Genomic DNA, 25,299 nt, shown 5'->3' on the forward strand with positions numbered 1-25,299 from the left:
TTAGTACAGTCATTTCAGGGTTTACATATCATAAAAAGGAAGAGGGATTTTGTCCATTGGGGATGAGGAATTGAAACTCAGCTTCTCACTTATGCAGATGGGCAGAATGAAATATAATGTGAATAATAAGGTTCCCATAAATGATCAATGAACCGGTTAAGTGCACAATAAAAGATATACTTTTGTGGGTCTGTATTAACTATATTAAATATGCAGCTCCATCCTACAGCCTCTTCACGACACCTTAATTGCTACAGATCAGTTCAGATTCCAAACCACTCTACAGGTCAAATAATAAAGAATTTAGGAAATCTTACCCTTGCCTTCCACACTTTTCTCACTTTTCTAAAAGGGAAGGAAGAAAAACTAGGTTGTATGTATACAAACAAATTCCACATTTGATTAGAAGGGATGAAATAGGCACCTCCCATGGGATTTTTATTTCATGAATTTAAAAAGAGTTGCTTTAATCGATATCGTGAAACGTACCTTACCCCAATGAAATACTGTAACAAAAACAAACAGAAACATAATAGTGAGACGAGGAATGATCTCCATTACAGGGTGACTGTCTGCAAGTAGTTTTGCCTTTTTAATCTTACATAAATAAATATAAATGCTTCATGTGTGACTAGTTATAGATTGCACTGGCTGCCGCCATACATCGATCATCAAAACCGAATAGAATTTGGCTATGCCAGTACTTGACTTTTATAGCTTGACAACATTTAAGGGATGAGTTGCCAATCCGATCTGCATCATGATATCCTATGCTACATGATACTTGGCATCTCCTCTTCTAGCTCAAAGTGTAGTCACCTATGTCCCGAAATGAATTCATTACTATATTCTAATTGGCTTGATGCAGACACTATGATACCTGGAGGCTTTTTACCATGTTTCTTTTCTTTGCTCTCTTTCCTTTTTTTGTTCTCTTTGCTTTCAGATTCCTATTAGAAAAGGAAGTAAAATGTCAAAAACAGAAGTGTTTCTCAAGAACATGTGGTGGTTCTAGCACAATAAGTATTCACTTGGAAAGGGAACACTACTCACTCTTCTCTGGTGCTGGTTTTCACGGTGGTGCTATTCCTAGACGCACGGCCATGTCATCGCATAGCAGAATCACAAATGGATAAAGCACTCTACCATTTCTTGCTGTGCAATGAATCCTTTATTGAGCCAGGTTTACCACACAGTTGCAGAACAATGTTTCGAAGGGGTCTACACCTCCCTTTGTAAGGTTAGCCAAAACAACCCTTAAATTTACCCCATAACCCCACCTTCATCATCATCATGAGTGTGTGAGTGTGGTGATTATCCAAATATTTATGACAAAGTCCAATCATAGTCCATTTTCCTTATATAGTGTTATAGTACAACAATTTAGTGTACTCAATATTTAATTATCAATTACAAAATTACGTGTATCTATTCCCCATCCGATTATCATTGAATAAAATACAAAACTTCAGTTAATTATAAAAAAAGCATAGGTTAATTTTAAGAATCAGTTAATTTTAAGAAAACGCACTACCATTACAAAAAGAAACTTGCATTGTTCATTAAGGCCTCTTGGATACACTGTTTCCAGCCTCCATATCCAGAAGCTTTCCCTTTGTAGCAATAGTTTTTGTTTCATATTTTCATTTTTTGCCACCACTAATTCCAAAATGTGCCAGCTAATTTGACTAACCGTGGGTCTCAATTCAAAAAAATATTTCATCAATATTGTCTCTTTTTTATACCTTTTACTTCCTTCTGTTTCCTTCACACTTTTTTGTTCTTGTTGGTTTATAACTTTTGATTGTGCTCAAATTTTTATTTAGTCTAGTTTGTCCCACATATGCTAGCGCACAAGGGCATTTAAGGCAGAAAATGACATTATCCGTGTTACAAGTAGGAAAATCATGTAGTGGGATTTTAGTTCCTTGATGTGGGTATATGCAATAATCGCTTGGTGTTATACCCGTACAATGGCCACAGTTCATACATCCTTTTGCTGATTATTTTTCTTACATTCTCTTTGGTGTCTGCTCCCATTACTTTCCCCCCTATGTTTTTCCCTTTTCTAGAACAGAACCAGGGTCGATTTTTAAACGTTTTACCATACACCTTATCTTTTTGTAACAATGGCCAGTACTTTTTGATTATTTTCTTCAAGAAATATGTATGTTGTCTGAATGTTGTGACACAAGGGATACTTTGTTCCACCATATCTTTTGGTTTTGATTGGCATACCTCCTTTCTATCTTTCTGTGCTACTTCACTTTTGTGTTTCAACAGATCTTTTCTCTGGTCCCCTTCTTCTATAAATTTGTCAATTATGATGTTGGCCTGTTCACTATATAATTCATTACTAGATGTTATGCGTCTCCCCCCTGTTAGTTGACTTTTATGGAGGCCTTTGGTGACACCTTGTAAATGATGTATCAAATGTATCAAAAATGACAGTGTTTATACAATCCTAATGTCTCAATTGTACCCTAACCTTTTAGTTTGTAAACCCTATTGTACTCTGTAATCCTTGTCTGTTATCCACCATTTATTCCCTGTTTGCTATAACTGCAGTAAAGCACTGCGTATCTTGACAGCGCTATATAAATAAATGATGATGATGATGATGATGATGATGATGAAATGATGAAAGGCTGGCACATACTGGGCCGCACTCCAAAAGTCCATGTGCTCAAGCCCCAGAAAGTTAGATGTAGTAAAAAACTCGTTTATTATAGCAAGAACATCACAGCAAGAGGCCTTACACGTTTCGTGCCTTAGGGGCCTTAGCCTTCTTAGCCTATGACTAAGTGCCCCTAAGGCACGAAACACGTAAGGTCTCTTGCTGTGATGTTTTTGCTATAATAAGCAAACTCCAGGTAGTTCACAGGCACCATCTTCTTCCACTCTATTTTCTTCCTGCTTTGACCGGCGTTTTGGCGCATGCGCAGTAGGAGCATTTCGCCGGTACAGATATACTGCGCATGCGCCAAAAGTCACAAAGTTTTCGTGACTTTTGGCGCATGCGCAGTAGATCGTACCGGCGAAATACTCCTACTGCACATGCACCGGTCAAAGCAGGAAGAAGATCGCGTGGAAGAAGATGGCGTTGGTGAACTCCGTAGACTGGACCTGCGCAGAGGGGTAAGTAACAAGTTAGGGGCATTTGCCCAGCGGGACGGGTAGGCCAGGGAGGAGGAGGGAGGGTGGGCAACACACGGAGGGGGGGAGGGTTTTTGCGCCGACTAGGTTTCCTCTCCCATAGACTTCATTTTATCCAAATAATCCAAATTTTTAAAAATGATTTCCTTTTTCTCTGTAATAATAAAACAGTAGCTTGTACTTGATCCCAACTAAGATATAGTTAATCCTTATTGGAAACAACACCAGCCTATTGGGTTTATTTAATGTTTAAATTAATTTCTAGTAGACTTAAGGCATGAAGACCCAAATTACAGAAAGATCCGTTATCCGGAAAACCCCAGGTCCCGAGCATTCTGGATAACAGGTCCCATACCTGTACTACCTGAATTACAAGAAATACCCCAAAACGCTTCCTATTGGGAGACAAGGAAAGGTCATGTAACAGTAGAAAAAAAGGGCCTTGCACATGCACAATGTATCCCTCTTTAAAGGGGTGGTTCATCTTTAAGTTAACTTTGAGGGGCCGATTCACTAACTTCGAGTGAAGGATTCGAAGTAAAAAAAACTTCGAATTTTTGTGCTCCTCGACTATCGAATTGGCGTAAATTCGCCTGAGTAGAATGATTGGAATAGATCGAGCGCAAAAACGCTGCGACTATTCGCCATTCGATAGTCTAAGTACTGGATCGAGCGCAAAAACGCTGCGACTATTCGCCCATTCCATAGTCGAAGTACTGTCTCTTTTAAAAATACTTTGACTACCTACTTCGCCACCTAAAACCTACCGAATTGCTTTAAAAGCCTATGGGAAAGTCCCATAGACTTGTTTTCCAAGTTTTTGATCGAATAAAAAGGCATTCGATCGAATGAAAATCCTTCGAGCGAATATTCGATCGAGCGCCTTTTCGCCTGGCGAATAGTAGCCAATTCGACTATTTGCCAGCGCGTAAATTCGCCCGAATTGCCTATTCGATTCTATTCCCCAGTCGAATTTCGAGGGATTTAACCCCTCGAAATTCGACCCTTGATGAATTTGCCCCTTAGTATGTTATAGAATGGACAATTGTAAGCAACTTTTCAGTTGGTCTTCATTGTTTATATTTTATAGTGCTTGAATTATTTGCCCTTTTCATCTGAGCTTTCAAATGGGGGTCAATGACCCCCTTCCAAAAATAAATGCTCTGTAAGGCTACAAATGTATTGTTAGTGCTACTTTCTATTCAGTCCCTCTTCTGTTCATATTCCAGTCTCTTATCCAAATCAATGCATGGTTGCTAGGGTAATTTGGACCCTAGAAACCAGATTGCTGAAACTGCAAACTGGAGAGCTGCTGAATAAAAAGCTAAATAACTCAAAACCCACAAATAATAAAAAATGAAGCAATTGCAATGATCTCAGAATATTACTGTCTACATCATACTAAAAGTTAACTCAAAGGTGAACAACCCCTTTAAGGGTAAGGACACATGAGGAGATTCGGGGAGATTTTGTCGCCTGGTGACTAATCGCCTTGTCTTCTGAGCGACTATCTCCCCGAACTGCCTCAGCGTGTTTTCCCATAGGCTATAATGAAAAGTCGCCTGCGCTAAAGCACAGGCGGCGATGCGTTTTACATAGTTGCCCCAAGTTGCCAAGTTGCCTGCCCTAAGAGAGTAAGCAATTCTATAGTGAGAGGAGTTGATGCCTGGTGTCAGTAGGAATGTGGCCAGGACTAGGTATAGATACAATTAAAGGAGAACTAAAGCCTAAAAATGAGCATGGCTAAAATTGCTTTCATTTATATACTGAACTTACTTTAGGCTCAGCAGCTCTATAACTAGAATGATCCAGGCCTTCAAAAGTTGCCCCCAGCAGCTCCCCATCTTGGATCTTGTTAGGCATCTTCTGTGTGCCAGTGGCACTGCACATGCTCAGTGGGCTCTGGGCTGCTGTTGGGAAGCTGAGCTTAGGGAGCATATGAAAGTGAGGTTCATCTGCCATAGAAGCTGATGCTACAGGGCTGATTATTATAGCTGATTATTACATTCTGCAGACAGCACTAGTTTCTGAGCTGTCATGTACAGGGCCATGAGGCAAGGTGAGAATCTTGCCTCAGGCGGCACAGAGTGGCCAGTTACCAGGGGCAGCAAAAAGCCTGGTCATGTAATGTTTTTATGTGTTTTATTTTATACAGTATAGTGTGAGTGGGTCCCTAAGCTCAGTAAATGACAGCTGCACAGAGCATGTGCAGTGAATCAGCAGAAAAGAAGATGGGGAGCTACAGGGGCATCTTTGGAGACACAGATTTTCCCTGCTGAAGGGCTGTGGGGGTCTTGGAATTAGTACAAAGAGGGTGTGACCTGCTTAAAATGGGTGCCATCAATAAAGATATGGGGTGGGAACAGGGAGTGACCTGGGTTGTTATGATGGGGCCAGGATTTTTCATGGTGGCAAACAGGCCCTCGATATGCTGAAGACTCATGGGAAATATCAGATAAAATGCAAGATTATTCCCAACGAAGCGCTATAAATAAACAGCAATTATAAGGATAGCAGAAACATTACAGACCAGCTTTACATATCTCACTTGTCAGTACTGCATAATCTCACATGAATAAATATAATTCCTGAATTATGAATAATAACCCTCTGCTATTTATATCTCTGATAAAGGTCTCTCAGCTCTGGCTGTGTTATACGGCGCGTTATTTCTGCCAGCAGGTTCTGTTATAAAGACATCTTTTTCAGTTTTCACATTCGAATCTTATTTTTATCAATGGGAAATGTGATTTCATTGTTTTTCAAAGGCTGAGGTGAGATACTAATGAAATGGGATACTCACCTATGAAGGCTTAATTGTAATAAGCTTGACATATTTTTCACATAAATCCACATTTATATGATCGCAGAAGGTAGGTAGGTAGAAGTGTATCTGAATTTTTTTGCAAAAATGATTTCCCTGTACTAAGCACAACTCAGCCCCCTAAGTTTGCTCACAGTAATATAACAACCCATCTCTGGGCCCGGGTGCAGGCCATACAGCCAGACCCCCAACCCCAAACTCCTCCTGACATGCTCTCCATGGCCTGGGTGCAATTACACCCCCACTCCCCATAGCCTGTAATGAGAGATCCCATAAAACTAAGGCAGCATAGGTATTCCATTATACTAAGCACAATTCAGCAGGAACAGCCCCTAAATTTGCTCATAGACTGTACAGAGAAATCCCATAAAACTATGACAGCATAGGTGTTTCCCTGTACTAAGCAGAATTCAGCAGGAACAGCCCCCTAAGTTTGCTCATAGTCTGTACAGAGAGATCCCATAAAACTATGGCAGCATAGGTATTCTTCTGTACTAAGTACAATTCAGCAGGAACAACCCCTTAAGTTTGCTCATAGTCTGTACAGAGAGATACCATAAAACTACGGCAGCATAGGCATGGGCGTCCACAGAGGGGGGCAAGAGGGGGCAGTGCCCCCCCCTGGGACTGTGCACAAGTTTCCACCTGTTCATGCATTGGCCCCAGCTTACTGTGGTTTCTGTCGCGATCCCTCGAAGATTTTTCTTCTGTGCAGCAGAGTTTTCTTTTAGCTCCTTCCCTAGCTGCTCGCTCCCCCCTCCCTTGTCACGGTGCTGCCGGATGGTATTACTTCAGCTGTGACAGAGAGAGCAGCCAGGGAGCATCTGATTGGCCAGTAGCACAGATTGCAGCGCGGGAGAAAACGAAGGAAGGAAAGCCCTATCTATTGCAGTCTGCAGCCTTGTACTTGTAAGTTCTGGGGGTATTTATACAATTACTTGCCCCTGTGCCATCTGTTTGTGTGTTCTGCTGGTATTTATGTATGTACTTGCCCCTGTACCATCTGTTTGTGAGTTCTGGGGGTATTTATACATGTACTTGCCCCTGTACCATCTGTTTGTGAGTTCTGGGGGTATTTATGCATGTACTTGCCCCTGTGCCATCTGTTTGTGAGTTCTGGGGGTATTTATACATGTACTTGCCCCTGTGCCATCTGTTTGTGAGTTCTGGGGGTATTTATACATGTACGTGCCCCTGTGCCATCTGTTTGTGAGTTCTGGGGGTATTTATACATGTACTTGCCCCTGTGCCATCTGTTTGTAAGTTCTGGGGGTATTTATACATGTACGTGCCCCTGTGCCATCTGTTTGTGAGTTCTGGGGGTATTTATACATGTACTTGCCCCTGTGCCATCTGTTTGTAAGTTCTGGGGGTATTTATACATGTACGTGCCCCTGTGCCATCTGTTTGTGAGTTCTGGGAGTATTTATACATGAACTTGCCACTTTGCCATCTTTGTGTGAACTAGGGTTGCCACTTGTCAGACAACCGGTATTTTGAAGGGTTGCCCGGGTCAAAACTTCCTGGATGGTTTTTCAAATTAGGGAAACTGCTTGATTGACCCGGCGATCGGCTGATCGCCGTTGCATAGCTCCACCCCCTGATGGCAGTGACACACCCACCTATCTCACAGGCCCGCCCACAGATGCCTCCTTGCCCCACCCTGGAAAATTTTCTGCGGACACCCATGAGCATAGGTATTCCCTGTACTAAGCACAATTCAGCAGGAACAGCCCCTAAGTTTGCTCATAGCCTATACAGAAAGATCCCATAGAGCTATTATGATAAGCATGATTTAGCAGTATGACTGAAAGACTTACCTTGGTATTTACCTTTCCTGTAAAAAACAAATGAACAAATATGTGAAACAGCGAGATGGTTGCTGTGAGTTGCTAATCCAGGGCAAAAGTTGCCTCTTTCAAATCATAACCCTGATAATCACATTGAAAGAACCATGAGGTTGCAACCTACCGGTAATATATATTTATATAGATAAATAGATAGATAGTTAGTGCTTCTTTGCCAATATCAAGCAATCTTGGAAATGGCTAATTATAAATTTCCATCAGAGTCAGGATTGTCAGAGTAATAAATGATATCCCATTATATCTTAATTTGACCCTGTTATATATATATATATATATATATATATACATACATATCCCATTATATGCCATTATATGTCATTATGGCCTCTACTCTAATTTTTCCTGTCATAACCAGCAGGGCACTGATTTTCAGTAGAGACCTAGGGGGGAAGTCGACCTGAGAAACAGACGGGTGTTTGGAAACCAGAATGAAGCTTTGTTGCAACACGAAAAAGAAAGGCAGGCACTGGCATAGGAAGAGTTAACTGAAGTAAGGACTTGTACTGAAGCACAAGCAGGTAACAAGGCAAGGCTGAGGAGGATAACTACTGGCACAAGCGGGTTAATAGCAGTGGGGTAACTAGATGTTATTGGGCCCCACAGCAAATTACCTGCCAGCTTTCCTTTCTTCTCCTCGCTTCTGTCTTTGTTTTTCTGGTGTTTAGATTCCTATAAGAAAGGAAATAAATATATGAATCATATACAAAAAGGAGCCCTGTCAATAAAGAGAAATAGCTGCTTTATATGAGGGTGGTGGGGCTACAGTTACAGTGACACCCATATAACCCACAATGCTTGGCCTGGTAATGGGTGCAAGAGACGTGAATCCTGCAACATGGGAACCTGACTTCATACATGACGCACACACAGGTTTATGGGGGGCATGTGTCTACAGGCAATGAACATACAAGCAGAGGGAGAAGAATGCGTGTTACTTCACTGTTAGAATAGGAGGTTTTGCTCAATTGTATTAGTTCCACTTGGATATTCACTGGATAAGTGAAGTCAAGCTGCTCCATCCAGATAGAGAACCTTGACTGTTTATGTGCCCTGTTCCTATGCATGGTCAATCATGGTCAGATTCCCTCTAAGTCTTGGTCATTGTGTGCCATTCCAAAAAAAACCCTCAATACTTGAAAGACTAAGTACAACACTTATTAGGGGGAACAGTGGTCACGGGGAGATGAACTTGGTCACAAGTGGCAATCTAGTTCCTATCATTGATCTCCATGGACTAAGGAACCTCATGGAACAAAGTTTGATGGGGCTCAGACCACTGGAGAGAGCTGGGAAATTCCTGCCAGTCCTGTTCCAGGCAGTCTCCAACCCAACCATGAGAAGAGAGCTCAGCACCCTTTAGTGGAAAGAAACACAATGGTGCCCCTACCTTGTTTTTCTTGTCTCCTGTTAAAACACAAGAAAGAGAGAAAAGAGAGAGCAATAGAGTGATATAATCATTGCTGCAGGGGTCACAATCTGAAACCAGGGCAATTATTTCCTTTATGTAACTGGCTGCCTTATAGTGTGAGACAGAGAGAGCTGATAATGGGCTCAAAGTGAATCTGTCACTAGAATAAGATAAATCCATTACTGCTTCCCTCTAAATACTGTCCCAGGTTGCTAATAGCCGTCTGATGCTGCTGCATGGTTCTGTGACTGCCCCAGGCCAGGGCGTTGCGGAACTTTCATTTAAAGTAGCTGAATGGAGAGAAGCTGGAGGGGCCTGACAGCATCCAGCAAAGGGACTTTACAATGATTAAAGGGTAAGTATAACCTGTTGGGGTAGGGGGAGACAGCATCAGTGGGGGGGGGGGCTTTTGGCAGGGGACATAAAATACACATAATAAATTCTATTGTGGAGAAGTATTTAGATATCATTACTATACACAACACCAGGAATGCCCCAGGAAAGCTATAGGAAGGCAACCTGTTTATGGCAACCCTTGCACTTATCTATAAAAGCAGTTCTTTTTTCATGCCCCTGATTTATCTTAGTCATGCCCAGTGACATCCCTTATCCACCTGAGGCCCCCTCCCTCTGTCTGGTAAGACCCATCCCTTTTGCCATCCCTTAATCCTAATAAATGGGAGGTGTTTGTGTAGATACTGACAGTTTTTGTAGAGGAACACAAAGTTGAGCCAAGGGCAGTGTAATAAAATGCAATCAACCCCCTAGATGGGGCTAGACTATATGGAAGAGACAAATCAAGACCTAAAGGGGCCCTAGGCGAGGTAGTGATTTAAACTGCCCTTATTTCTAGGGGGGTTCTTTTGCACCCCTTAGAGCTCTTGAAATTCCCTCCAGGGTTTCTGTCCAAGGATCTTAGGACATATTATAGTCTTGCTTAGGGTTACCACCTTGTTCTAGGGGTGGGGGCAATTGACATTGGGGAGAGATGTTGACATTTAGGAATGGGTGATGCTGTCAGGCCGCTGGGCTATGACATAGTATGCAGCGATTGGCTGGATTCTACTTCAATCAGGGCAGGGCAGAGTCCAGATTTCAAACTTTGGAAACCCGGATATGCAGTTTTGAACTTGGCAATCCATGTAAAAACCAAACTGTGGTTCAAACCAGGACAGGTGGCAACCCTTGTCTTGTTACGGCACCACCAGCCCTGAAGCCCAGGGTATACTCTCCCCTCGGCCTCTACTGCTGCTGTGACTGTCCTTGCTGCACCCATGGGGCCCCAGGAATGAGTTTAGGGATCCTGATGTATAATCTGGCATGGACGGATGGTATATTTAGCTACCAGGAGTGAGGAGGTGCTGGGGACTTCAATATAGGGTAACTTGTGTGTGAGAAGAACCTGGAAGGAGCTACAGTATGTGAGAAGCACCTGGTGACCAGTTCCTCCTGGGCTGGGAGAGTGTAACATTTCTGCAAATTCAATGCCAGGCCATAACCCTCTTGGTAACACAGCTATATAACATTTATGGCTAAAAAGCATTTTTAGTGACATTTTTAAGTTGCCTTGTAATATACAATATAGCTAAACTACATCTCCACTGCAGCCTCGGAGCCTCTATTGTTGGAAACCGGTGACACCTTGTGGCGAGTTCATCACCTGTGAAATAGATTTGCACTCAAGGAATGGAATTCAGCAGATTCCAAAAGCAGCAAAAAACCCCTGTTAGTCATTTTCTATTCCCTGCATTATAATTGTATCCAAGTTATATCCCACACCAATCATGATAGGAGAAAGAGTATAGATGAATGCCATCAGTAAATGGTGGGAGCAGGCCCTTCCTCTAAATACAGAGTAGAGTTGATGGTCCTCCAAAGGAAATTCATGGCCGTCCAGACTGCTCATGGGCTCCAAACTGGCCAAACATGGCAAATTCTCTCTTTATGCAATAGGCGGCCATTCTGAAAAGCTATTGTAGATACCATCTCTGCTCAGTTACTCACCATTTTTGTCATTATCTTTGCGACCCTGTAGATCAGACATGAGAAATAACTTAAAAGTAGGAAATATTTGATATTTTTGCATCTACCTACTTATAATAAGTGATGTGAGGGTCGGTCTATAACTAATGGGACACTCAAGATGGGTCGGGTAGGTTGGCACTGTTCCCGCCACTGGGTGATGGGTGGGTAGTGGGCCTGACTCTCCGCCAGTCTTGCTTTTTAATCTTCCCCGCTCTATTCCAACCCCTTTTCCTGACATCCACAACTTTGTGCTGCTGTTATTGAAAAAGTCACAGGCACCCTGCCCCATACGGTGACATTTGAGATGGGCAGGTGGCAGGTTGGTCTGTGGTTGGTGAGGGCTGGTTGGGGTATTTTTGACTTTAGAATGAAGCATTTTTCAGGATCAAGAGAAACACTGGCAATAGTAGTAATGTCAGTATAATATCCCTTTAAAACACTTCTCCAGCCCTTAGCAACCTGTTCCCTGGCCTTAGATTCAGTACATCAATTTAGAGATCAGTTTAAGGAGTAAAACATGCAAACATGCAGATAGATAAGGCTCTCTAATTCATTGTAAAAAAATTATTCAACTTAAAATTTACAATATATATATATATATATATATATATATATATATATATATATATATATATATATATATATATATATATATATATATATATATATATATATATATATAAAGCCCCATTGAGAAAGAAAGAAAGAAAGATATATATATATATATGTATGTATATATATATATGTATATATATGTGTATATATATATATATATATATATATATATATATATATATATATATATATATATATATACACAAGAACTTTGGGGGACGTAAAAATTAGATAATGTTTTATTAACAAAAGACTAACGTTTCGGCCTCAAAGAGAATATATATATATATATATATATATATATATATATATATATTTATTTATTGTAAATTTTAAGTTGAATAATTTTTTTTACAATGAATTTTAGGGAGCCTTATCTATCTGCATGTTTGCATTTACTTCTATTTGTGGGAGCTGCCATACTAGTATCTCTAATAAATAAAATCTCATCCAGACACACAACAGTGTAAGAGCAACTTTCAATGTATTAAGGCCCCTGATAAATGGTCAAATTTCCATAAAGCATTAATAGGATGAGGATCTGTATAATAATAATGATAATAAGTCAATGTCCTTTAAAGATACAGTACCAAACCAAATTTTCCAAAGTTGGTTCCTGGGGAAAGAACACATCATAGATAAAAATCATTCTTTGTTGCAAACACAACAACCCTGGTAAATGCTGCCAATAAAAGCTTTCAACTCGACCCCTCTGGACCTTGTATGGGGCCCTCAAGTCCCCCCAATATCTGTGTGAATATGGGGCAGATATCTATCAGGCGAGTTTAAAGGATCCCATCAAGGGAAGAACCAGCTTAGAACTTGCATATGATCTTCACCCAGTGGGTCTACCAAGGACCCCAATGAAAATGATTTACTGATAAGCGGCCAATAACTTTTATCACATGGCCACATATTTGATCTTTACCACCCCCCCCCCCATAATGGGAACTACTGGAGATTCCTTCTGTATATTGATTCTCACCTGTTCCAATGTTGCGGTTTCCACTTTTGAAAGGCTGAAATTAAAAGGGAAATATTTCACTTTTTTTAAATATAAATTTTAGACATGCTATGCAATAGAAAGGCCTGTTATACAGAAGAACTAAGATACCAAGCACATATTTCATATCAATATAAACATTTTAGTACTGTACCGATTCTTGTGCAGGAAGTTCTTCACTCTCTGGGGGATAAAAAATTCCAAATTAGACTTTATGCTGCACATAATAATAACTGTGTGTGATCCAGAGTATGATAACAATATGATATTGTTAATGTTTCCTTTAGTAGGATAGCAGGTATAGTAGGGAGAGATGGTGCCTATAGTAGCTGTGGGTATAATAGTCTCTGGGAAGGGAGTGTGACTGTGGGATAGGAGGTATAGTAGGGAGAGATGGTGCCTATAGTAACAGTAGGATAATAGTCTCTGGGAAGGGAGTGTGACTGTGGGATAGCAGGTATAGTAGGGAGAGATGGTGTCTATAGTAACAGTGGGATAATAGTCTCAGGGAAGGGAGTGTGACTGTGGGATAGCAGATATAGTAGGGAGAGATGGTGCCTATAGTAACAGTGGGATAATAGTCTCTGGGAAGGGAGTGTGACTGTGGGATAGCAGGTATAGTAGGGAGAGATTGTGCCTATAGTAACAGTGGGATAATAGTCTCTGGGAAGGGAGTGTGACGGAGGGATAGCAGGTATAGTAGGGAGAGATGGTGCCTATAGTAGCTGTGGGTATAATAGTCTCTGGTAAGGGACTATGGCTGTGGGATAGCAGGTAGAGTAGGGAGAGATGGTGCCTATAGTAACAGTGGGGTAATAGTCTCTGGGAAGGGAGTGTGACTGAGGGATAGCAAGTATAGTAGGGAGAGATGGCGCCTATAGTAACAGTGGATAATAGTCTCTGGGAAGGGAGTGTGACTGTGGGATAGCAGGTATAGTAGGGAGAGATGGTGCCTATAGTAACAGTGGGATAATAGTCTCTGGGAAGGGAGTGTGACTGAGGGATAGCAGGTATAGTAGGGAGAGATGGTGCCTATAGTAACAGTGGGATAATAGTCTCTGGGAAGGGAGTGTGACTGAGGGATAGCAGGTATAGTAGGGAGAGATGGTGCCTATAGTAGCAGTGGGTAAATAGGATAGCAGGTATAGTAGGGAAAGATGGTGCCTATAGTAACAGTGGGATAATAGTCTCTGGGAAGGGAGTGTGACTGTGGGATAGCAGGTATAGCAGGGAGAGATGGTGCCTATAGTAACTGTTGGATAATAGTCTCTGGGAAAGGAGTGTCACTGTGGGATAGCAGGTATAGTAGGGAGAGATGGTGCCTATAGTAACAGTGGATAATAGTCTCTGGGAAGGGAGTGTGACTGTGGGAGAGCAGGTATAGTAGGGAGAGATGGTGCCTATAGTAACAGTGGGATAATAGTCTCTGGGAAGGGAGTGTGACTGTGGGATAGCAGGTATAGTAGGGAGAGATTGTGCCTATAGTAACAGTGGGATAATAGTCTCTGGGAAGGGAGTGTGACGGAGGGATAGCAGGTATAGTAGGGAGAGATGGTGCCTATAGTAGCTGTGGGTATAATAGTCTCTGGTAAGGGACTATGGCTGTGGGATAGCAGGTAGAGTAGGGAGAGATGGTGCCTATAGTAACAGTGGGGTAATAGTCTCTGGGAAGGGAGTGTGACTGAGGGATAGCAAGTATAGTAGGGAGAGATGGCGCCTATAGTAACAGTGGATAATAGTCTCTGGGAAGGGAGTGTGACTGTGGGATAGCAGGTATAGTAGGGAGAGATGGTGCCTATAGTAACAGTGGGATAATAGTCTCTGGGAAGGGAGTGTGACTGAGGGATAGCAGGTATAGTAGGGAGAGATGGTGCCTATAGTAACAGTGGGATAATAGTCTCTGGGAAGGGAGTGTGACTGAGGGATAGTAGGTATAGTAGGGAGAGATGGTGCCTATAGTAGCAGTGGGTAAATAGGATAGCAGGTATAGTAGGGAAAGATGGTGCCTATAGTAACAGTGGGATAATAGTCTCTGGGAAGGGAGTGTGACTGTGGGATAGCAGGTATAGCAGGGAGAGATGGTGCCTATAGTAACTGTTGGATAATAGTCTCTGGGAAAGGAGTGTCACTGTGGGATAGCAGGTATAGTAGGGAGAGATGGTGCCTATAGTAACAGTGGATAATAGTCTCTGGGAAGGGAGTGTGACTGTGGGAGAGCAGGTATAGTAGGGAGAGATGGTGCCTATAGTAACAGTGGGATAATAGTCTCTGGGAAGGGAGTGTGACTGTGGGATAGCAGGTATAGTAGGGAGAGATGGTGCCTATAGTAACAGTGGATAATAGTCTCTGGGAAGGGAGTGTGACTGTGGGAGAGCAGGTATAGTAGGGAGAGATGGTGCCTATAGTAACAGTGGGATAATAGTCTCTGGGAAGGGAGTGTGACTGTGGGATAGCAGGTATAGTAGGGAGAGATGGTGCCTATAGTAACAGTGGGATAATAGTCTCTGGGAAGGGAGTGTGACTATGGGATAGCAGATATAGTAGGGAGAGATGGTGCCTATAGTAGCAGTGGGATAAAATTCTCTGGGAAAGACCTGCAGCTATCAGAGAGTGCATATAGTTTGGTGTTAGGGTACCAGTAGTAGTTTATCCAAGTACTATGGTTGTAATAGTAATATATACGGTACTATACTGTGTGTGTGTATATATATATATATATATATATATATATATATATATATATATATTTATTAATAGGAAATATGGTGAAATTAGGGCATTAGAGTAAGCTGGACATGTTGCCCCTCAGTCAAGATTTGGGGTACTGGGAGTTTTAGAAGGGTAGATGAAAGTCCGTACACATCTTAACATCCCATCATACCACTTCACATGGCCCTATAAGCCAAAAGATGATGGCTAACTGTGTTATATTAGCTGTTTTATTTGGAGCGTACCAAACTGCCCAACCATGAGTATAAACCAGACTTATTCCTAATCAACAGCCTCTCATACTGGATGATAAATTCCATCTCACCTTCTTCGCTTTCTTCTGAGGCCTGTAGATAGATAGAATGGAAATGTATTTTAAAAATACATTTCTGCAATTCCTAGTGGCCTGAGGCTGTCCTTTTTAGAACAGACTAAATGGGAGCAGCTATGTGGTCCTTCTTTCCACTTTCCACCCATTCCAACTTTATCTGGCAAGAAACAATAGATGGAAATTGGATAATGAAGGTATACATCATAGAGAATGTTTTTCCTATCACCAACATACTTCAGTTTAAGTTACAAGTTCTGTAACCATAGTGCCGTTATCATCTGTTTTCCCCAATATGGAGAAGTTTCTGTTTTCTCATTGACAACATTAATCATCCAAAAGTATATGGATGTTTGATTATATTCCATATTAAATTCCAATGCATAAAGATAACCAGTGTGACCTTGGAAATTCTTGAAATTCCTCCACACTATAAAGATGTCATCGACATAGCACTAACAGGTGGAACCACATTGAGACATCTAGGAGGAACTGGTGCACATTTCCTCCAAATAAGTTGTCATATGATGGGGCTGTGGGTCTAATGATGATATCCCAGCTCTAATAAAAATTCAACAGGTGTTTAAAGCCTATCAGATCTTGGAAAGTGTTCAACTGGAGCTGTCAAAAGAAGACATTCCAATAAACAATGGTATTCCAGTGGAGCAAATTGCCAAACCAATGTAAAAATATAGCTAGTATCCTCCACAAATATCAGTAATATTATGTTTACCAAGGCAACGTGCCATGTAGACAAAATTGGCCAACGAAGAAATGGACTTCTACCAAACAGTAGACCAAAATAGCTCCTGTGAGTTTACTACACATGCAATGAATCAAGGTCTTCCTTGGGTTCAAGACAAACAGGGTGAGTTCTTTGTCGATGATTTGAAACCGTGCCCAAATCTTAACGAGGAGCCTATCACTTGTTTTAATGTATACTGCTAATGACGGGCATTTGAACATTAAATTGAATGGAAGGCTCCTTCGTCATGTTTTGGACGCTTCACCATTGGCCCCATGTGCCACAAGCCTTAGTATCCCACTCATTCAAATCCTAATGACACATGACTTTCAAGCATTAACATTAGATTATGCAAATATGTAGATATTGTGCTGAATGTGCAAATTAGTGTTTAGAACCGTATTATTATATCCAGGTATTAGCTACAAATTGAGAACAAAATTCAGTACCAGTTTAGATGGTGCTTTAGCCACTGGAGAAAGAAAACAAAATAAAACCCCAAATCAGACATTTCCTGATGAGTAAAATGTGTAACAAGTTGACAAAGAACAATAAGCAGTATATAAGCATCATGGGAGTCATAGTTCCTCAACTTCTCAGGGTAGTTCTAACTCATATACCTGTGAGCCACATTCAATTGTAAAAAGAGTTAGGGAGCAACAAGCATGAAAAATAATCATCGGCAGTGCAAAGTAAGGGCTGTGATTGGCCATTTGGTAGCTCTTATATGGACTGGCAGTCTACAGGAGGCTCTGCCTCCAAGCCAAGAATTCAAAAATAAGCACCTGCTTTGAGGCCACTGGGAGAAACATCCAAGGGGTTGGTGAGCAACATGTTGCTCATGGGCCACTGGTGGGGATCAGTGCTCTAGATCATCAATAAGGGACAAGGCTTCCTACACATGGTTTAACTGCTCTACTAGGTTAGCTCTCTCTACGTAGATCTGAATACCAGTGGCCCATATAGTCTACCCAACCAATCAAGTCTTCCATAGATTACTCTAAACTGCATAAAGGCTTTCAAAGCTTGGCATCCAATGTAACATATTGACCCCTAGAAACACAATTAACTCTCCAAGCCAGTTTATGCATTCTAAACATTGCAGTTTCTGCGGATTTTAATGAAGGCATGAGAGGGCCAACATGAATTAATTCCCCTGGGGGTATTATACATGAAGTTGGCACTACATTTACCCTGCTGTGTGTTCTGGGGCATTAAACATGGAATTTGGACTGTATTTATCCTGCTATGTGTCCTGGGGAATTATACATGGAATTCACACTATAATTATCCTGCCATGTGTTCTGGGGTATTATTATACATGATATTGGCACTGTATCTATCCTGCCATGTGTTCTGGGGGTATTATACATGGAATCGGCAAGGTATTTATTCTTCTTCCTGTTCTGGGGTATTATACATAGAAATTGGCACTGTATTTATCCTGCCATGTGTTCTGGGGTATTATACATGAAATTCGCACTGAATTTATCAGGCCATATTTTCTGGGGTATTATACATGGAATTGGCACTGTATTTATCCTGCCATGTGTTCTGAGGTTTTATACATAGAAATTGGCACTGAATTTTAGGGATGTAGCGAACGTCGGAAAAAAAGTTCGCGAACATATTCGCGAACTTGCGCAAAAACGCGAGCGGTTCGCGAACGGTTCGCGAACCCCATAGACTTCAATGGGAAGGCGAACTTTAACATCTAAAAAAAAAATTTCTGGCCAGAAAAATGATTTTAAAGTTGTTTAAAGGGTGCAACGACCTGGACAGTGGCATGCCAGAGGGGGATCAAGGGCAAAAATGTATCTGAAAAATCTGCCTGTGTGTGCTTGGAAGAGATAGTGTAGGGGGAGAGCTGTTAGTGATTTCAGGGACAGATGATAGTAAGTTTGCTGGCTAGTAATCTGCTTGATACTGCTCTGTATTGGAGGGACAGAAGTCTGCAGGGATTTGAGGGACATTTTAGCTTAGGTAGCTTTGCTGGCTAGTAATCTACTGTTCTCTTTAAACAACTGCCATACGTTGACCTTGTAGGCATTGTTTGCCCAGTTTTTTTGGACGCAGCCACTGAAGCACAGTTGCCAGAAAAAATATGCCATATAAATGCTGAAAATAGTCATTTTTCGCCATACGTTGACCTTGTAGACATTGTTTGCCCAGTTTTTTTGGTTGCAGCCACTGAAGCACAGTTGCCAGAAAAAATATGCCATATAAATGCTGAAAATAGTCATTTTTCGCCATAACGTTGACCTTGTAGACATTGTTTGCCCAGTTTTTTTGGTTGCAGCCACTGAAGCACAGTTGCCAGAAAAAATATGCCATATAAATGCTGAAAATAGTCATTTTTTGCCATATACGTTGAGTCAACGTATGGCAAAAAATGACTATTTTCAGCATTTATATGGCATATTTTTTCTGGCCTCTGTGCTTCAGTGGCTGCGGCCAAAAAAACTGGGCAAACAATGCCTACAAGGTCAACGTCGTTGACCTTGTAGGCATTGTTTGCCCAGTTTTTTTGGCCGCAGCCACTGAAGCACAGAGGCCAGAAAAAATATGCCATATAAATGCTGAAAATAGTCATTTTTTGCCAGTTCAAGAAACTCATGGGAAAATAACTCCTCTGACCCCAGTGAAGAAGGGGCACCGGTGGTGGAGGAAGTGTTACGTGGGGTGGCCATAGCAGTGGAGGATGAGGAGGATGTTGTGGTAAAGTTAGAAACGGTAGAGGATGGGGTGTGCTGTGTAAGCCAGTCAACTACCTCTTCAGCATTTTGGGAGTTCAGGGTCATTGGCTTTTTAAAACTGGGCAATTTGCTAGGGCCACAGGATTGCATAGCAGCACGGCCCCTAGCACGGCCTCTGCGTGGCGGCCTGCCTTTGCCTGGCATTATTTTTTAAAAAACAACAACAACAACAAAAACTCAGTTGGTTTTTCTGGAAACGATAATACACACAGCTAGATGGCGGGTTGAAGAAAACAGTGTGCAAATAATGCCTACAAGGTCAACGTATACACTACTACAGCGGTGGATACGGATTACGTAAAATATATTATGGCTGCTTGAAAAAAGTCACTCCGGTGTTTTTTCTGGAGACGGTAATATTATGGATATTTAGACAGAATGTGAACAAGGTCACACAGCTAGATGGCGGGTTGAAGAAAACAGTGTGCAAATAATGCCTACAAGGTCAATGTATACACTACTACAGCGGTGGATACGGATTACGTAAAATATATTATGGCTGCTTGAAAAAAGTCACTCCGGTGTTTTTTCTGGAGACGGTAATATTATGGATATTTAGACAGAATGTGAACAAGGTCACACAGCTAGATGGCGGGTTGAAGAAAACACTGTGCAAATAATGCCTACAAGGTCAACGTATACACTACTACAGCGGTGGATACGGATTACGTAAAATATATTATGGCTGCTTGAAAAAAGTCACTCCGGTGTTTTTTCTGGAGACGGTAATATTATGGATATTTAGACAGAATGTGAACAAGGTCACACAGCTAGATGGCGGGTTGAAGAAAACACTGTGCAAATAATGCCTACAAGGTCAACGTATACACTACTACAGCGGTGGATACGGATTACGTAAAATATATGAATGCTGCTTGAAAAAAGTCACTCCGGTGTTTTTTCTGGAGACGGTAATATTATGGATATTTAGACAGAATGTGAACAAGGTCACACAGCTAGATGGCGGGTTGAAGAAAACAGTGTGCAAATAATGCCTACAGGGCAAATAATGCCTAAAAGGTCAACTTATACACTACTACAGCGGTAGTAAAATAAAAAAAAGTAAAATAAAAAAAAAATGAATATTAAAAAAAAAAATTAAAGTTGGTGCTGCTGAACTACTAGGAGCAGCAGATTAGCACACCAGTCCCACTCCCCAACACTGCTAGACTAATAGCACTGGGCTCTTATAGTAGTAGTAGTAGTAAAACAACAAAAAAATAAATAAAAGCAGTCCTTACAAGGACTACTGTTATTGCAGCAGTCAGCAGATGAGATCAGAAGCAGGACAGCTGCCCACTGCAGCTACATACAGAGCACTGCAGTAGAAGGTAGATTACTAGCCAGCAAAGCTACCTAAGCTAAAATGTCCCTCAAACCCCTGCAGACTTCTGTCCCTCCAATAACAGAGCAGTATCAAAACGATTACTAGCCAGCAAACTTTCAACTGTCCCTGAAATCACTAACAGGCAGCAGCTCTCTCCCTACACTATCTCTTCAGCACACACAGGCAGAGTGAAAAAACGCTGCAGGGCTTCGGTTTTTATAGGGAAGGGGAGTGGTCCAGGGGAGAGCTTCCTGATTGGCTGCCATGTACCTGCTGGTCTGGGGTGAGAGGGCAAAAAAAAGCGCCAACAATGGCGAACCCAAAATGGCGAACGTCGCGCGACGTTCGCGAACTTCCGGCGAGCGCGAACACCCGATGTTCGCGCGAACAAGTTCGCCGGCGAACAGTTCGCGACATCTCTACTGAATTTATCCTGTTGTGTGTTCTTTGGTATTATACATGGAATTTACACTGCATTTATACTGCCATGTGTTCTGTGGTATTATACATGGAATTTACACTGCATTTATTCTGCCATGTGTTCTGGGGTATTATACATGGAATTGGCACTGTATTTATCCTGCCATGTGTTCTATGGTTATTATAGAAAAAATTGACACTGCAGTTATACTACTAGAGTTGAGGGCTCCAGGAATGACGGGACCATATATAATAGTACCCCCAGAAATTACTTAGTGCTAACAGGCTGTGTGTATATAGAGGTACTGTATATTAAAATGGGCAGCATACAATAATTAACTTCATTGTACAGCTTCTCACCTTTCTTCTTCGCCTTTTTAAGGGCAGCAGCGGCAATATCCTAAAAATTGAAGAAGGTGCAGATATTTTCATGAAACAAGTATTTAAAAAATATATTCTGTTGTAACACTGGGGAAATCAATGAGAAAACATAGCAACTCGTATTCCCGTGATCTTTAGCGTTTGGCCCTCGTTCCATGTTTTGAAGGGGCAATCTCATCCAGTTATCTCATCTCTGTGTGGCTTCCTATGGCCTGATATAGTAGTTCCAACATCATTTGGACCCAATTAAAAAGAATTTAATTGAGATTTATCGCAGTAGTTTTATTATAATCAATATACTTCTACCTTTGGAGTATCTCCTGAAAGAAAATAACAAAGCACAGCATTAGCAATCATGTGTGCTACCTCATTACAGCAATAACAAAAATGTATTTGTAGAAGAACCTATTTCACTTTATAAAGTAGATGTCTGAGTACATGGAAGAAAGACTCAGTTCCTACCTGGCCTCTAACCCACTCTGCTTCTTTGTTTCCTACCTGTGTCATTGCTGTTGATGGGTAGTTGCCATTTAATGGCAGGCAGCCTAAGTAGGGGCAGGCTTTTATTCAGATGGCAGAAACATACCAGTAGAACAAATGCCATGGGTCTACAAGGAAGCAATGAATGGAGCATTGTACATTTCTTAAAAGGCAAATGAAGATGTAATTTGCTCTTAAAGATAGTGTACCTGTCACAATAAGGTCTTCCTTTAATTGCTTGATTAGATACTATTGGTCAAGTTCGGACTAGGCTGCCAAGGAACCAGGAGAAATCCCAGTAGGCCCCACCAAGCCTGGCTTGTTGCCCGCCCAAGATCCAAGGGAAGGTAGAGCAGTATGTCAGATGTCTATGCCAGAGGGATGCCATGGTGGTGGTGGGGGGCTTGGGTGGTGGGGACTGCTATTGGTGAATACAGACACTATGGTGGCCCTGGCACACAAACATAAATTAAAGGAAGTATGTTGAATTTCAATGTGTTCTTGTGTTTTGGTTCTGTATGTTATTTTAGAGAAAAGACTTTGTGGGCTATGGCAAATGGAATACATTTTACTCCAGAGAGCCCTACTGACCCCAGGATGTACTTTAGGTTACTGTTCCTTTAAGACACCCTGCTCTTTCATAAATTAACAATTTAAAATTTCCTCTTGCTTGCCTTGAGTTGGATGAATATTTTATCAGTATTTGTCACAGTAGAAACACATTGTACCGAAATGTTGGCCCATACTCAACATCTTCATTGTTTTTCTGCCACAATCAAATAGTAGAGTAGAATATAGAAAATACAGTATATTTGTCTTTGAGGGACTTACCATCCTTTTCCAAGCGCTGAAAAAATATTGAGAAACAGTCATCACTAAATCATGACCTCAGAAACATTCTCAAATAGTAACCAGTGTATCAAATGAAGGGAACCTTACCCTTGCAGGTGCACAATAGGACAAATCCAAGGCAAGCATGCAGAAAAGGCAAAAAATTAGAGCCCACTTCATTTCTAAGGGAAAGGGAGCAGAGACACAGAGAGGAAAATCCAGGTTGAAAAGTGAGATAGTCACCTGAACTAAAGCTTTTTATATAGTCCTATGCTGGATCCAGGGTGCCTGGTGTCATAATTGGAGGAGCTCTTGGAGGTGGTTCTCTTCTTACAGTTCTGTGCCAGATCACTGGATTACAAATTTATAGTCACTTAGCCAAGGTTCTCCTCTTGTCTTCTGTCTTTTAGAAAGTGCTTCCTGGTGTTTCTGCAAACGTCATCTGGTTTCTAAGAGAGATGGATAGTCAGACACAAGAAGGTGAAGTCCAGTTTCACCAATGATTTCAGCATCACCGGTTTTCATCCATAATTTCCTCAACTAAAGGAATAGACGTCAACCCAGCTTTGCCAAACTAGAGGGCCACCACCATCTGACAAGATCTCCATAGACATCTTTGAATTAAGTCATCATTATTATTTTACTATAATACGGCTACCCAAATTACATCTAACCTATCATATGCATTGATTTCCGAAGATATGAATTCACACAAAGGAGAAGCCTTCTTGCATGATTCTGCTCAGCCATTCTCCATAGATAACTCCAAAACGGGCCACTGATGTCCACTAGAAGTGGTGTTTCATTGAAACCTACAGGGACTGCATGCCAGCAACATTTCTGAATACAGATAAGCAGAAGCTTTAGGCCAAATCCAATCCAGTAAGATGGTTTACCACCTCAAGACTCCATGGAAGTTTAAAGGATATCTGAAATTTAATTAGGAAATACATATTTCTTATCTAATAAAAATAGCTTGGAATTTTTCTAGATTGATCCTTGGCTTGGGATTGCTCTGTGTACCATAGTCATAAAAATGTAGACATTCTCTGGCTCTGTATTTGAACTAGCATATCGCTGGCCAGGTCTTCCATAAAATTACCTATGGACATTGACAGCAGCAACCCCAATATGTGACCAATAGGGGGGTTCTGCAGTTATGGCAAATACTTCAGTTATGGAATGCAATATGGTAGCTCACTTATATGCATTCTTGGGGCCCCCATAAGCCACATAAACCCCTTTACTACAAAATGATCTTTCTCCATGTTACATGTACAGTGCCTAAACAGACAAACACAGGTTAGTCTGACACTTTCATTAAATCACTTCTACAAATACAAAGTATTCCAAAGACAAATTGTTCTAGATTGAGACATTGTGTTCCACCAGCGCTTGTGTCACGGTAACCTAAAGAAAAAGCGTCAGCTTCTCTTAACAATAACTTAACCAGACTTGTCTTGTTCTTTCCATCGCATGAGCAGGAGAGCTTATAGCGAGCAAATGGCAGCAATTAATGTGATAGCATCTACACAACAATAAGGCAGCCTCGGCAATGCCAAATTTATTTTTCTTTGAATAAAAATTGGGATCCATCAAAAGCATATTTGCGAACTTGCATCCAACCAAGAAAGCAACGTTAGAATTGGGCATGGGACAGGCTGATGACCCTTGCATTAAGCTCATTTCACATGTCTAGAGTTCAGCATTACACTCATTATATGTTTGTGTTCATCCCCCTCTGGCTTCAAGCTCTCTGCATCATTACCCAGCATTCTCATTATAAGCAAATATACACTCATTAAACGGCGCCACATGCTCATTATAGGCAAGCGTTCGTCATTATAAAAGCAGCATGTTCGCTTTACATAGAACTGTATAGATCAAAGCAAGGTGCTGGGCTGCTGTTTTGATATAGTTTGACCAATGTTAGGGGCTGCCCATACCCCACAACCCCCCCCCCCCACCATGAACCTTGTCAGTGGAGTAACTAGAGATTACTGGGTCCCACAGAAAATTAATTTTAAGATTACCAACATATCAAGAGGTTGTCCTGTTTTGCCAATAAATGTTGAAATTGCTCATTATTTGGGCCTCATGGGCCCCCCTATGCCTTCTGTGCACCCCTGCAGCCACAAGGTCTGCTTCTTCTATAGTTACTCCCCTGTACCTTGTATTTTACCCTAGGGGCTGCAATCTAGGGGAAGTTCAGGGGAAGTGCCCAAGGTTTTAGGCAGGGAGAAGGTTGGCGGGCCCGACGTGGGTCAGGGCCAAGGTCTATTCCCTGTGTCCTGCTGTCTCCTGACACTGCACTCAGAGAGAAACTCATCTTTCTATTCAGGCCTCTTCTGCTCATATTCCAGTCTTTTATTCATATCAGTAAATGGTTGGTAGGGTAATTTGGACCCTAGCAACCCAGTTGC

General features: G+C 41.5%; 1 protein-coding gene across 1 annotated transcript; it reads right to left on the reverse strand.

Annotated features, from left to right (window-relative positions):
• Window positions 1-815: 815 nt before the first annotated feature.
• Window positions 816-23,794, reverse strand: fosp1b.S (Frog oviduct specific protein-1B S homeolog). The gene is made up of 14 exons (XM_018259818.2): window positions 22,985-23,794; window positions 22,877-22,892; window positions 21,872-21,885; window positions 21,545-21,584; window positions 17,131-17,153; window positions 15,934-15,955; window positions 13,054-13,082; window positions 12,882-12,915; window positions 12,487-12,512; window positions 11,261-11,285; window positions 9,236-9,252; window positions 8,460-8,517; window positions 7,801-7,817; window positions 816-950 (listed from the first exon to the last, which is right to left on the reverse strand). Exons 1-14 carry the CDS (start codon window positions 23,054-23,056, stop codon window positions 816-818), a joined length of 528 nt encoding a protein of 175 aa, XP_018115307.2. The 5' UTR covers window positions 23,057-23,794.
• Between the last annotated feature and the right edge of the window lie 1,505 nt (window positions 23,795-25,299).

The sequence above is a fragment of the Xenopus laevis genome, chromosome 4S, assembly GCF_017654675.1.
Source record: "Xenopus laevis strain J_2021 chromosome 4S, Xenopus_laevis_v10.1, whole genome shotgun sequence".
Classification (NCBI taxonomy): domain Eukaryota; kingdom Metazoa; phylum Chordata; class Amphibia; order Anura; family Pipidae; genus Xenopus; species Xenopus laevis.

Bases quoted from the DNA above. Each gene is read 5' to 3' on its own strand.
- fosp1b.S (XM_018259818.2), bottom strand. From the start codon at position 23,056: ATGAAGTGGGCTCTAATTTTTTGCCTTTTCTGCATGCTTGCCTTGGAT. The intron at 15,956-17,130 runs GTACTGAATTTT...ATCTATCTACAG, and splicing joins CTAAAGCACCATCTAAACTG to GCCTCAGAAGAAAGCGAAGA. The intron at 13,083-15,933 runs GTGAGATGGAAT...TTTATCCCCCAG, and splicing joins CTCAGAAGAAAGCGAAGAAG to AGAGTGAAGAACTTCCTGCA.